A 15,500-nucleotide genomic window follows, 5' to 3' on the forward strand; every position below is an offset into this window, starting at 1 on the left:
TATGGTTTGAGACATAACTCCCAAAATTAGATGCTGCTTTCTTTGGTTGGTGGCTTCACTTACCACGTCTTGGTGCTGACTGTCTCTCTTGAGGGTGGTCTTTTTTGTCCCTTAAGAAAGAACAGAATATGGTAAAAGAGTTCCCTGACCTAGAAGGGATTTTGGAGGAGAGCCAAGCCTTGTCTTTGGATGCCCTCAGGCTTCCTGTCTTATCCTTGAAGTACAACAATCTCACTACTAGTTCCTTTACTCAAGGTACTATGATTTTGCTACTAAGCCAGTCTATAGCTTCTGAATCTGCTCCAGTGGCCTTTTTCTTCACTTGGTTTTTCACTATGTTGTCAATACTAATCTACCTCCTTTCTCCCTGAGGCCCCTCCCATTCTTTATCTCTCTGCCTTCTTGGATATCAGTTCATTTGGTTTTTGACCTGACAAAATGGTTAGGTCTAGTGCCCAGCCTGATGGGAAATTTAACCCCTGTTCTAAGATGTACTAAGTGTGACTGTAGAGTGAGGAGGGAAGCCCAAAGAAGGAGGCCACCCAAGGATCTTAGTACTGAAATGTAGGAGTTTGGGAAAGGGAGTAGACTGTGTGCCAGAAGGGGGAATAGATTACAGAGGACATTCATGGTTTCTTTTCCTCATTCTGGGACACAGGCTAGGAGAGAGGAAAACAAGGAGTCTGATTCTACCCTCCAGTATTTTTGGTGATGAGGACATAGATGAGAGCCCCAAGAAGAGCCACTCCAGCTAGAACTCCAATCACAATGCCGGTGATAGCTCCACCAGAGACTGTGGCACCATTGCTTCCTCCTGGAGACTTAGATGCTGTGGACAAAGTAGAGAAGATGGACGTTCAGGGTTTTTGAGGCATTCCAAACATGAAGCGCCTACCTCTTGTGCCCAGTGCCTGGGGCTTCCTAAATACTAAAGCATTGCTAGCTGATTGATAACATAGACTCAGCTTTTCTTCCTTGAGCCTGAATATTCCCTTGTCAAGGTCACATTGTATGCTTCCTGGCAAATAATTGGAGACACCTGAATTTTGGTCAATCACACTGAACTCTACATACCCAGTCTCAGAATTTATGGTCTCTTACCAACATTGTGTCCCTACCTTTTTCTATTTCTGTTGATGGTACCACCAAACTCCCAGTCATTTGGTTCAGATTTAAAACAATCTTTGACCTTTCCTTCAAAATCATCATCAAATCAAGTTCTGCAATGGCCTCCTTAATGTTATGGTTATTTGTGTTTCTACTGGACAATATCTCTCACATCTATCCCCTCATCTCAGTTTCTGCAGTAGACATACATCACTTCTCTTCCACATATTGGCAATAATTTTCTGGCCAATGTTTCTGACTCTGGTGTGTCATCTCTCTAGTTTATCCTTCAGATCATTGTCCATATTTAATCATTCTTAAATACCATTCTGATCATGTCATTTTCTCCTCAAAAAATCGCTAAATGTTTGTCTCTTGCATTGATCCCTGAAAGGCAGTGCATTGTAACAGAAAGAGCACTGGGATTAGAATTTTGAGAGCTGGATTAGAATCCTGCCCCTGTCACTTTCTAGCTATGAGATTTGGGGAAGTTTCTTCCACTCTCTGGACATCAATTTCCCAATTTATAAAATGATGCAGTGTGGGTTGGGGATGTGTTTCTGTCTGTCACATTCATCTCAGCTTTCAGTCCTCTGAGCTCACCATTCTCTTCCCCACTTCCTAGTCAAAAGCCTTCATTATTTTCCATTTGATTTTTTTCTCAAAAGCTTCCTTATTGGTTTTCCTTCCTTTAGTCTTTCTTCCAATCTGTGCCCTTCCCCTTTGCATTTTAAGTGCTCCATGTATTGTTATTGAGGAGAATTGAGGAAGATGGGCTAAGGTCTGCTGATAGAAATGAGATCACTTACTCTGGTCAAAAGGAGAAGTGATAAAACTGTCCTTGATCCAACAGCTCTTTACAATTATGGCATTTACTCTGTAGTTTTCCCTTTTTAATTCAAAGACCTTTAGTGAATATGAATTTTATTGAACTGCGATCAGTATATGTGTTTATTACTTTGCTTTTTAGCAAGAAGGAGTTCATAATGCCCTGGTGCATGATCAGTTTTAGTAAAAGTGACACACATAGATGAGAAGGCTCTTTCCATTTTTTATTCAATATTCACCAAAGATCCATCTTATCCAACTTTCATACAATTTGGTTCAGGTCCTTAGACATCTCTCTTTTTAGTAATATTTTCCACATCTGAAAGCAGTACATTAAGATCCCTTACTGTTGTAATTTTCTTCATCTTTTTTTTCCAAACATATATGTTTGGCAATTTAGCCCACATTCATTGTTATAATGGTGCAGTAATTCAGTGTCTATGGTACCTTTCAGTATAATGGAGTTTCCCTAATTTTTTTTTCATATCAAGTCCATTTTTGCTGTTATCTCAGATCATGATTGGTATCAACTTTTTTTAGTTCTACATGAACATAAGAGATTTTTTTCCTAACCCTGTATTTTAATTCTGTGAATCTTTATATTTCAGATGTATTCTTTATAGACAACATATTGCTCAGCTTTTGCTTTCTAATGAGCTATGCTAACCTCTTCTCTTTTATGGATGAAATTCTAATTTACATTTATAATTTAAAAATATTAATTTTCCTCTATCTTCTTCCCATATCTTTTCATCTCTTTGTTCTTTGTCTCATCCTTTCAGAAGGTGGAAGGAGAGAGGAATGGTTCTTTATTGTGATGGCTGTTTAATTTTGTGTGATCCTCATAGTGATTCCTTAGAACTAAGTACTTGAAGAACTACTTATGGCCATGCATAGTCTGCCCAAGCTGTATTGGTCTATTTTCTGTATTTAGGAACACATCATACTTTCCTACCTTTGAACATTAACCTGAGCTATTTTTCCATAGAAATAAAATATTATTCCTCTTCTTCCTGGACCTATTGAACTCCTTCCCATCCTTTAAAGCACAACTCAAGTGATAACTCTTCTCTGAAACCTAACCTGAGTTCTGACCATCCACAACTGCAATGCACTTTCCCCCCAGGCTTCCCTCAACACTTTATCATGCAATCACTCTCTAAACATACCTATCCTCTAATATTGTCTATCAATTATTTTTGTTGGAGTCTGAACCTTCTACTAGATTGTAAGATCATGAAGGCAAGAATGAAATCTTGGGTAAACTTTGTACTTCATTCAGTGTCTAGCACACTGTTCTGCACTCGGTAGGCACCTAAATGTGTGTCACATGATGAATGAGCTTGCATTGGACATAAGAGTTTCTCAGATTAATAAGGGAGAAAGAGAAGTTTGTCTCCATTTCTACCAAGGACAAACTAGCATAAATGGACTAACATTCACTATAAATCTGACCACATCCCTTAAAGAGATTTTTTCTTTAATTGTCCTCTCCCAATGCACCATGAAAAGTTGTCCCCTTGAATGGTCCTGAGCACTTCTTTCTTACATCCCATTCTAGGCCAACTCAAGGACTTATTCTCTGAGGAAAGAGAGAGAAGACTTACCAGCCACCTTGATGGTGATGTCCTTAGACACTGATAACTTGGTCACCCTGTTCTTTGCCCAACATGTATACTTTCCTGAATGTTCCAAAGATGCAGGCATGAGGGTATAAGTGCTTCCTGAATGTACAGGACTAGAACTCTCATTGACATGCCATTCATACTGGGCAGGGGGATAAGACAGAGCCAGACACTCTAAAGTCAGGGAGTCATTGAATTGGACCTCAATATCCCCACTTTCAGGACTCTGAGGAATCCTAATATTCTCTGGTCCATCTGTGTAAAGAGGAAAGAGAGAAATGGGATTTCAGTCATTGCTGGGGACAGAGTTTGGGGGGAAGGAGACAGAGAATCACTCACAGTTCACAGTCAGCGTGAAGGCATCACTTCTATTGGCAATGGCTGGATTCCAGGCTTCACATTGATAGGACCCAGCATCTTCCCTCTTCACACCCTTAATGATGAGAATCTGATTATTCTCCAATGTGTTCATCCTCTCATCAAGTGACAGAGGCTGGTCATTGAAGAACCACCGAATGTTTGCCCCCACATTTTCTGTGACACATGTAAAGATTAAAGATTCATTCTCTATGATGTTGGTGTTATTGACAGCAATCTTGGGTTTGGCCAGTTTCTCTGTAGAAAGCAAAAGAAGAGAGAGTTGATTGAGGGGCTGGGCTGCATCTCCATCAGGCATCACTTCAAGAAAAAAAATACCTAAAGCCGAAACCCAAATACTTCAATTACAGACATTTGGGGATAGGCCCTGATATCATAGGGAAGGAGATGCCACATCATTCTACAGCTGTACTAATAATTAAGGAGAGCAGGAAACTATGGGAAAGGAGTACTCTATCCTGGACTACCCTTCCTCCAGATACCTCCCAGGACACGATGAACCTAGTGATTAAGGTGAGAATGAAGAGTTGGGAATAAGCATTTATTAAGTGCCTAATGTGTTCCTGACAGGAGCAGCAAGGTGGTACAGTAGATGAAGGTCTAGTTAAGAAGATCTGAATTCAGCAGAAGAAAAACAACTGCTTGATCACATGGGTCAATAGGGATATGATTTAGGATGCAGACTCTAAGCAATCACACTAATGCAAATATCAATAATATGGAAATAGTTCTTGATCAATGACACATGAAAAACCCAGTGGAATTGCTTGTTGGCTATGTGAGGGAGGTGGAAGGAGGGGAGGGAAAGAACATGATTCATATAACCATGGAAAATTTTCTTAATCAATAAAAAATAAAAATAAAAAAAGAAGATCTGATTTCAAATCTGTCCTGGAACACTTACTAGCCATGTAACCCCAGGCAAGTCACTTCACATCTATTTGCCTCAATTGCTCATCAGCAAAATAGGGATACAGTGAAGTAGGAAATGCAAGCCACTCAAGGATCTTTGGAAGAGAAATCTTAAGGATTTTATGCATAGGGTCATGTATGTGCATGTGGAGTCAGACATGACTTAGCACCTGAGCAACCAAAAGAAATGTGTCCAGCATGTGGTAGTTGTGGTTGTTCATTTGTTCCAGTTCTGTCTCACTCTTTGGGCCCCTATTTGGAAAAATACTAGTGTTGTGCCATTGCCTTCTCTTACTCATTCTACAAATGAGGAAACTGAAGCAAGCAGGGATAGGTGATTTGCCCAGTGTCACACAGTGAGTATGTATCTGAAGTCAGTTTTTAACTCAAGAAGATGAATCTTCCTGACTCTAGACCTCACACATTATTCATACTCTGGCACATGTTAGGTACCACATAAATGTTGTTTTTTTTATGGTTATTATTATTGTCAGGGGCTTTAAAAACATTATCTCATTTTATCCTTATGACAATCTTGGGAGCTTAAGTGCTCTCATTATCGATTTCTGGTAAGATGGCGGCTTAGACAGAGCAAATCTTAAAACCTCCACTCCCTTACACACAAAGGTAAAAAACAATGCGCTTTGAGAAGAAAGAGAACAAATCTAACAATGCAACAGAGCAGGGAGAACCCTACTGCTGCACAACTAAAGAGGTATGCCAAGAAAAAGACTTCAATTCTTGAACTGTTGGGTCTGAGGGTATAGAAGGGGAATCCCAGGACACCTCCCCCACGTGCTGTGCAGTGTCCAGGGGCCCCTGAAATCGCAGGGAGGGCAGGTGCAACTGCCTGAAGAAAGGGCCTTGCTGGTGCTGGACTCAGGGAGTTGAATACAGGCACTGGAGAGGTGACTGGAGGAGAAAACCAGAGAAACACAGTAAAAACACCTGGAAGAAGGTGGCTTAGAGAGAGCCAAACCTCAGACCACAGGTCACTTGGCTTCCTCACACTGAGATAAAGAACAAAGGGCTTCAAGAGGAAAGAAAAAGAGATCAAACACAAGGACAGCACAGGGGGACCTTCCAGCTGGACAGCTCAGCTTAGCAAAAAAAAATGCTCCTTTTGTGTCCCCCCACCCCAAGTTTTTGTTTGTTTGTTTGTTTGTTTGTTTGTTTTCTCCTCTCCAGGTTTTAGCCTCAGGGCAGATTAAGAAGTACAGATCAATCAGTACAGGCTAAATACCAAAAATTGGAAAGACAAGAAGTCTTCAGAGGGCAGAGAAAGTAACTACAAACCTCCATTGCCAGCTGGGGGAAGATCTTACATCAAAGATCATTAAATACATCTGCTCAAACTAGCAGAACAGAAAAGGAAAAAATATAACTAAACAACAGAAAAAGAGAAAAGAAATGACAATTGACAGCTTCTTTCAATGAAGTGAAAAGAGAGCAAATGAAATAGAAATAGAAGAGGAAGAAATTCCAGCGAATTGGACACAGGCTTTGGAAGATCTCAAAATTCAATTAACTCAAGAACTTCAGGAACTCAAAAAGCAATCAAGAGAGACTGAAGACAATTTGAAAAAGGAAATACATGAACTAAAACAAGAAAATAAAAGTCAGAATTGGCCAGCTTGAAAATGAAGCAAAGAAGGCAAAAGATGATCTACAAAGAAAATCAGACCAGAAGGAGAAGGATGACCAAAAAGCCAGGGATGGAATTCAGTCTTTAAAAAACAGAACTCAACAAATAGAAGCAAATGACTTCAGAAGGCAGAAAGAATATATAAAACAAAATGAAAAAATGAAAAATTTGAGAATATGAAAGACCTCATCTAGTCAATCAAAGATCTGGAGAACAGAGCTAGAAGAGACAATTAAGAATTATTGGTTTACCAGAACATCATGATAAAAGAAAAAGTTTAGATATCATCCTACTAGAAATTATCAGAAACAATTACCCTGACATTCTCTAACAAGAGGGAAAAGTAGAAATTGAAAGAATCCACAGGTCACCTCCTACATTTAATCCACAACTGACAACTTCAAGAAATATTATAGCCAAATTCAAAAACTACCAGACCAAGGAAAAAATATTACAAGCTACTAAAAAAAGTGCTCTCATTATCCCCATTTTACAATTCAGGAAACGGACGTATGCTGAGGTTATATGCCTTTTTGAGCACATACATATAGCAAGTGTCTGAGGCTAGATTTGAACTCAGAACTTCCTGACTTCAGGTCCAGTAAACTCCCTATCTGATGAGGCTTTCTCTGCCTCTCATCAGCATCTCATTCTACCACAGGAGTCCCTTGACCTCCATTCTCTGATTGTATTTCATAAAAATATGTTAATAGTTATACGTCAATAAAATTGGTTTCCTTTAAAGGTCTCTGGATTTTATTTTTGAAATTTAAAGACCGCCTTCTCAGAGGGGCTGCCTGGATGCTGACATGCTGACTACCCAAGAATTCTCTGGCACAAAAGAAAGCTTCCATCAGTTTTTGCTCACTGTTTCCCATTTCTCTTCCCTTCTGAATCAGAATGTCTCCTCCCTAATGGTGGTTCCAGGAAACAGTCAGTGCATATTACTCTTACCCTGGGCCTCGCTGCTGCTCCATCCACCACCTCTTTTTCTTAGTTTCCCCATCAGTACAATGAGGGAGCTGAATTAGCTGGATAATAGGACCCTTTTGACTCCACCTGTGTGATGCTTTGCAGGATCCTTCTATCCTATTTTACAAAGGAGAAAATGAAGGCCCAAAGAGACTGATGTGATTGCTAAGAAAGTGAGTGACTACTCCTTTTCCGGGGTCTCAGCTCTTTCCTCTTTACCTGAAGGTCCTTGGGGGCCTTTCTCAGACCAGGAACCTGAAAGCTTAGGGCTCACAGAGACAGTGAAGATGGAGATTTTCACCAGGAATTGCTTTTAGCCTTATCTAATATCCTCTCTTAATTTTTCAGGGTCAAAAACAGAGCCTCCCAGGGGCTGAGAGACTCATACAAGGCTCATCAAATAAGAAATCATAGCCCTGGGGTTAAAACCCAGGTTTCTTGATTCAGAAGCCAGGTTCTCTTCAGCACCCACTGCCAAGTCCTCTCTCTCTAGGATGGAGTGTCCCTATTGAAATGGGAGTGATTGAGAGACACCACTGATCTCAGAACTACTTCCTATTATGTGGCCCTCTTCCTCAGGTGGCTTCACACAGTGTCCCGGAGACCTCCATAGAGCTGCCCTGGCAGACCCAGTCATCATCTCTCAAAATCAGAGCCCCTCCCAGGATTAGGCTCCCTTTTGGATATTGATGGCAGTGCTTCCTTCCATAAACTTCCCCTAGGAAGGTCCATACTCAGGGAATTGAATGGGAAGACCCAGGATATTACTAGTAGCCTCCTTGGGGTGGGAGGAGCCTGTGATCCCATTGAGTCCCTACATACTTTAATCTCATCCACTAACCCTAGTGAAATACAATAATCTATGTCAAGAGTTAGCATGGTGCCTAGCATATAGTAGGCACTTAGTAAATGCTTGTTCCCTTCTTCCTCCCTCTAGTCTAGTTTTTGTTCCTTCCTTGACCAGGGATGGGACCCAAAAAGTTCAGCAGATGTTCTCTGTCCCTGAAGAAATTCCACAGCATTCCCTAAGGACTAAGTAGTCTTGACTGTGATGAGACTTATAAAAGGTCCACAGCATATCACTGTCTCAGCACAACAGAGCACCAGAGATGGCAGGGAACATCTGGTCCAAGATCTGTCAGCATACCTGGACAATAGTCATCCATCCTCTGCTTACCCATGGTCTTGTCATCTCTGGACCTCTGGACAGCTCTGCTTCTGAGGTCTCCCTTATGTTATGTTGACATTAGCTTTCTTCTCATCTCTCCTCTCTGGTCCTAATTCTACCCACTGGGTTGATATAGAGCAATGCTGCCTACACAGTCCTATACAATGACCATATATGGCACAAGACTCAGCTTTCCTTCACTCTCCCTGCTCTGAAAAACTTCCCTGGCCATGACAATGAGTTGTCATTATCCCGTGGGAAGATACTCTCATGCTTTAATAGCTGTGATTTCTAGAAGGTGTTCCTTCCATGCCATAATTCTCTCCCTTATGCCTTTAGCAAATGGATATCATGAATATTCTAGACTTGAAAATCCATCTCCTTATAGCCAAGCTTGGAGTGATAAGCCTCTGCTCACTTGGCAATGGCCAAGTCCTTTGATGATGGACACTTTGGGTTGGTCTCTCCTGCCATAGCTTGAATATGGGAGCCCAGGGCTATCTTCTTGGTTCTATCAGACATTGAAGACCAGCTTCTTAGCGAGGAACTTGTCCATGTCTATCTCAATTTGTGGTGCCCAGATGTGAACAGAGCATTTGACCCCAGGGCTAAACAAATGGGGTTGTGACTTGCCCAGGGTCAAACAGCTCAGAAGTATCTGAGGCCAGATTTGAAACTCAGTCCTCCCAACTCCAGGCTTGACACTCCATCTACTGTGCCTCATACCAGCCCTGAAACTGAAGCAGTCTTAGAACCACACAAGTTCCCTGCCTCAGCAACTATCACTGGGTCCTCCTCAGGCTCTTTCTTCCTAGGATCTTCAGAGGGTTCAGTGGGCAGAACTTCTTTCCCAGGTCTCAAACACTAGAGTGTCCAGTCCTGAGGAATAAAGTTAATTCTGTTCCCCAACTTGGGATGCCCTTTGTCCTTTCCTCTCCCTCTTGCATCCTCTAGCTTCCTTCAAGATGACCTTTAAACTAGATGTCCTCCAGGAAGCCTTTCTTGGTGCCATCCTCTACTAGTTCCCTCCCTCCCTAATTACTTTGTATATAACTAGAGGGCCTGCCTTGAAGCCAAGAAGAACTGGGTGCAAGTTTTGTCTCAGAAACATACCAGCTTCTTAATTTACTCCTCAAATTGCTTTTCTTCCTCACTGCCCAAAAGAACTCAAAGGCTAGGAGTTAAGAGCAAGGGGCTAGCTTGCATTGGCAAGGGAATTTGCCTCCCCCAAGATTTCCACCTCCCAGGAAATCATCAGTCCAGGGTCGATCCCTATTCTCCTTACATTTGTTTCATGTCCATGTTTATATGTTCCTCTAATAGAATGCGTTCTCCTTGAGGCTTCTGATTCGTTATATTTTGTCATTTTTTCATCCCCAGTACCCAGTAAAGTGCCTGACACATGATAGGTGCCTGAATAAATGCCTCTGGATCAACAGATGGGTGATTCTTAGGACCTGCCTCCCACAATCTCCTCTGCTCAGGTATTAGGTGAAAGTCAGCTGGAGAAGAGCAGCAGCTCTCTCCGAGTGCCGACTCCTGCATCTCACTCTGGAACATCTGCCACAGCCAGATGCCTAGGACAGTTTCCCATAAGGACACTCTGCAAGGAATCCCCAGAAGTCTTGGCTTGTCACTACTCTTCTGTAGACCCAACACCTCACAGCAAGAAATTCCCCAGAGGGCCTCTGGAATTCCTGCCTCCGAAGTCATCCCGAAACCACTCAAACATCCCAGGGAAACAGTCACTGAATCTCTGCTGAAAGATTCCCAGGCCAAATGCTGAAAGTGGATATATTAACTGGGCATTTACCCTTTTTAATGCTGAGACTTCAGTTATTGGCACAAAATGCAAGTAAAACCCCAGCAGCCTATTGGCTCAGAGACTCTCTTCCCATTGAGCTTGTAGTGCTCAACACAGTCTGTGCTTTTCTTAGGGAGAATATGATCAAAGAGAAGCAAGAGACTTCTGGGCCAGCTCAGTGACTCTTTTTTCATGGAGAGATTCCTTTTCAGACATCTTGGAATCTCTGTTCCTTCCTGCCTTCCTCCCCCCCAGGAGGAGTTAATATGATCTGGCTGGTACAGATTTCATCAGAGAATACGTTTCCACGTTCTGTATGTCAGGAGAGATGACACATACTGCTTGCTTATTCTGTAGAAAAAGCCCAGGAGGAAGTCAGACTCAGAATGGCGGATGCCACTCAGTCTGGAAAGCTTTTGGACAGGGAAGGCTGCGAAGCCCAGAGAATGACTCTAGAGACTTTCACTTCAGTGTATCTCTGTTAGTCTGGCCTTTGGCTTCTGGGTGAGTGTGCCCTTCCAGCAAGGGCAAACAGGGAAGTGGGTTTTCCTTGGTAATACCTAGATGACCCAGATGGAATTGCCTGCCATCCCCAAGTAGGGGGAGAGAAGGGAGGGAAGGAGACGGTTCGGATCTTCTGATTTTGGAAACCCTGTGCTGAAAATTATTCTTCCATGTAATTCGGAAAATAGAATAACTGAATTTTAAAAAAGCTTTCATGACCACCTGAGGCAGTTTTCTGTAGTGGATGGGGTCAAGAAGGCTTGAATTCGAATCCTGTCTCAGCTACTTACTAGCTGGTGACTGACCAAGTGACTTGGTCTCTTTCAGTCTCATTTTCTTCCCTGATAAAAAATGGCACCTACATTGCAGGGTCTTTGTGAGAATCCAGTGAAATATGCCACATAGAGCCCTTTGCATGCCCTCTGGAATACGTAAGCTAATGTTGACATTTTTTCCCACCTGAAAAACTTTCCTCCTTGGGAAAGTTGCTCCTGGGTGGAGCCCCAAAAGACCTTTCATCCTCTCCTTGAACTGAATGTGTCTCCTCTTCCTCCAGCTGAGACCTCAGCAGGGACCAGGACCTTCCCTCCCAGTCTTACCCTATAGAAGGGAGCCTCTGGGAGCCTCTCTTGGTCTTTCCTCAAGGAAATGGAGGCAATAAGAACAAGTAGGTGGCTCAGTGGAGAGAGACAGGGTTGGAGATGGGAGGTACTTGGTTCAAATCTGTCCTCAGATACTTCTTAGCTACGAGACCCTGGATAAGCCACTTAATCCCAGTTGCCTAAGCCTTTCCTCTTTTCTGTTTTGGAACCAATGGTAGTACTGAATCCAAGATAGAAAGCAAGGGTTATTTAAAAATTAAAAAAAAAAACAAAGAAAAAGAAACAGAAAATGGAGCCAATGCAGGGGTTCTCCCCCTGGCATCCCTGTTCATAAGAGGATTCTCTCTCTCACAGACCTCCAAGGCAGCAGGCCTCTGGCTCCCGAGCAGTAGGACCCTGGGACAGTACGCCTGTTGGACCCAACTGGAAAGGGCATGTCATTGACCCTCTTCTTTCCCGATGCTCTACCTGCCTCCTATGCTTTTAAATGTCTTGGGGCAGGAGAAAATCAACAATAAATTTCCTGCCTCAGGAACCTCTGGAGGAGATCAGCTGCCACTATGAGCCCTGGTCAAATGCAAGGCAGAGCTGGCAGTCATAGCTGACTAAGCTGGACCTCCAGATCTTCCCTGAGGTGAATCACCTCTCCTGGGGCAGTCATGGACTGGGTGGCTTGGTGCAGAGCAGCCAAGATGATTTAGTCCACCTGGAAATATCCAGCCAAGTCCTCTGGAAACTTATCTTGGAGAGTGTAGAAGCCCTGCATTCCCTGAGAGTTTGGGGCCTCAACAATCAGGGACCTCTGAACTCTCGTGGGTTCTCTGGGGGTGATAAGCAAGAGGGTATAAGGGGGCAGTTGGGTAGCTCAGTGGATTGAGAGCCAGGCCTAGAGTTGGGAGGTTCTGGGTTCAAATTTGTTCTCTAACACTACCTATCTGTGTGACCCTGGGCAAGTCACTTCACCCCACTGCCTAGCCCTTACTGCTCTTCTTCCTTAGGACCAATACACAGTATTGATTGTAAGGTACAAGGTAAGGGTTAAAAAAAAAGCAGGAAGCCCTGAGTTTGGGGAGTCTCAGCTCCTCAGATACTTCCTGTGGGAGAGGGTCATGCTGGGGCTTCTTCCTGCTCCCTGGCTAAGGATGTGAGGAGGAACCGGACAGAGAGAGGCTGTTAGAGCAACTGCAGGGTCCCTGGCCAGGGCAGCACTTACCATACACAGTCAGCTGGACTCCTTGAAATTCTTTTCCAAGGGAATCCGCGATCTGTACAATGTAGTATTTAGCGTCATTGAGGATGAGGTCTGGGATGAACAGGGAGCCATTAGAGAGCACTCTCTGTCGGATATCGTTTGGTGTCTGCTCTCCGGTACTAGCTTGGTAGTAGGCGATCTCAACCTGGGTGGGATCCTCAGCTGATGACTTATAGTACCAAGTATAGGACAAAGTACTCCCTGGGTACCCCTGGATATTCAGGGTGACGCTGCCACCTTCTGTCCCATAGGCCGGATCTGGTACAACAGTGAAACCTTGAGCAGACGTTGGCTGGATCCAGCAGCTGAGGATGGAGGCTGAGGGGAGGAAGGAGGCAGAAGTCAGCAGCATCTCCTGGCCCTCCTGGGAGACCCGGATCTCGCAGCTGTCCCCAGGCTCAGGGCGGGCCTGCCAAGCCTGCCTCAGAGTTTAGGGTGGGCTCAGTGGGGCATGTCTGGAGGGGATTCCTGTGGCTACCCATTTTTCTGTTTGTCTCAGTCTCTGCAGAAGATCTGAGAATTTGGTCTTGATGTGGGCTGACAGGGGGCAGTGAGGGGCAGGAATAGGAATGGGGTCCTCTTACTCTGAAGTCTTGCATTTGTCACCAGTTAGCGCTGATTAAACCTCAACTGCAAAACCTCTAGTTTCAGCATCAGTCAAGCATGAATTGCAGATTATTCAATTTTCCACTCTGTGTTCTAGATTTGTAATATTCTAGACTGACCATCAGCTTTGTACCTGCTCCATTTTATTAATTACTTATGTACTTAGAAATAATTAATGACCCAGAGTGGGCCTCCAATGTACTGCACCCCCCTCATTCCCATGTTCCCACTCTAGAAGGGCAGCGAGATCTCTCCCACACTGACAGATGATGACAAGGTAGACAATGGAGGAACATGGAACCTGAGCTCTGGGGGCTCTGACATTCCAGAAGAATCCCCCCATCTTGCACATGCTCCTTATTCCCTATGGCAACAAACCCCAAAACATACCTCCCCCTGAGTTTGGAAAGGGAGATACTAAGCTACCAGACACCAATAAACATGCCAACCTGCTCCACAGAGTGTGGAAGCTGCCAGTCTACAGAGGAGCTGCTACTCCATACTATCAGCTCCAGAGAGGCTACTCTTCTAGCTAGTGCCTGGGCTCACCCATCAGTCGGAGGGCTACCTGGTTAGGCCCCAGACTATTCTACCAGCTCTTAGGCTATTTCACCACCTTAAACCTCTTCTTCTTGGAATACAATTCTTTTCTTGCTTCTGCATGCAACAGAGTTGAGTCTCCTATTCTTGGGGAGAGACCCTGCTGCAGGCTTGGCTGTTTTTCTCCCACACCATATTTTGGTGCATTGACCAGGAGGTATCTTGCTTGAACTCCCTTTGATCAGAGGTCAGAAATAGTGATGTTTAGTCCTTGCTCCCCCAGGGTCCCGATTTTTGCTGCATTCCCTGAGGGGGTGCAGTCAGTGGAGGGGAGTGTGAGGTAAGGGCATCTATTCCCAAATATTCACCAATGGGCACTCCTTGAAAGCTTTGGGACAAGGTAGATCTGTCCATCTAGAAGAAGAAGAAATTGATTTCTTCTTGCAATGTCTCCTGGCCGCAATATAGCCCCAAAGACCAAGAAATGGTACTGTTAGTTATAACACTCTCTTTCCATTGGACTTGTTGTGCCACCAAGTGGACACAAATACCTTATGTCTTAGCCTTCCTGGCCCTGGCACAGAGCCCTGAACTTACTGGGCAGTGTGTGGTGTGCATGGCTAGGAAGGCTAAAGGAAATCCAGAACCCAATCTTTTAGAAGATCCTGTCCTGGCTCCAGTCTCACTTCTCTCCCCAACTGAGCTCATGTCCTTCCTCCACTCACCTACCCCCACCTCAGGGTAAAGGCTCTGCCCCTGTCCTGTCTGTCTCCTCTGCTTCCTCCCGTACCTCTCCCTCTGCTCCAGCAGAAAGCTCTCTTCAGGAGAAGATCCCCGCCTTCCAGCCTCTGCAAGGTCTGCTTCCTCCCTTTTACAGGCTTTATACCCTTGCTTGCCACCTGCTCCCCTCCCCCCTTCTGCCTCCTCCCAGTCCATTCCATACCAGAAGCTCCTTGTCTTATGCACCATCACATGTGACCTGCCCCCTGAGGGAAGAGGTTATGGGGAGAGAAATTAGGCAAGTATCCTGAAAATCCTACCCATTTCATTGACTCAAAGCAACCACCTGCCGTTTCAGCCTACCTAGGGCGACATTGACATCATCCTGCCTCATTGTTGCTATATGAGGATGAAAACGAGAGAATCTGGGATCTGGCACAGAAGAAGGGAAGTGAGTTAGCAACCAGATGTCCCTTGGGTGCTACAGCAGTTTCCACATCTGACCTGGGCTGGGATTACGAAAGGGTCAGACATAAGCTGATGTGTTTGATTGAGGAAATGGTGAAAGGAGTAAAAAAACAGGTAAATTATGAGAAAGTAATAGAGCTCACCCAAAAGATGGAGGAAGTCCCTGCCATGTTTCACAGCAGGTTAGTGGAAGCTAAGAAGAAATGTACCCACTTAGAGCCCAAGTCTCTGGAGGAAGGCCCTCTCCCCAATATGCATTTCAAAGTCAATCAGCTCCTGATATTAGAAGGAAGCTGTGGAAATTGGAATCTGGCCCCCAAATACCCACCTCCAAACTACTTAATGCTGCCTTTAAGGTATTTAACAACA

The 15,500-nt window shown here is 44.0% G+C and overlaps 1 protein-coding gene across 1 annotated transcript; it reads right to left on the reverse strand.

The window, feature by feature from the left end:
- Nucleotides 1-55: 55 nt before the first annotated feature.
- On the reverse strand, nt 56-13,215 carry LOC123252867 (carcinoembryonic antigen-related cell adhesion molecule 20-like; the record flags this gene model as incomplete). The annotated part of the gene is made up of 5 exons (XM_044682100.1): nt 56-110; nt 694-829; nt 3,543-3,815; nt 3,900-4,175; nt 12,759-13,215. Coding segments are annotated over 5 exons (1,197 nt in total), but the record flags the coding sequence as incomplete, so codon positions are not given.
- Between the last annotated feature and the right edge of the window lie 2,285 nt (nt 13,216-15,500).

This window comes from Gracilinanus agilis, chromosome 6 (assembly GCF_016433145.1).
Source record: "Gracilinanus agilis isolate LMUSP501 chromosome 6, AgileGrace, whole genome shotgun sequence".
Classification (NCBI taxonomy): Eukaryota; Metazoa; Chordata; class Mammalia; order Didelphimorphia; family Didelphidae; genus Gracilinanus; species Gracilinanus agilis.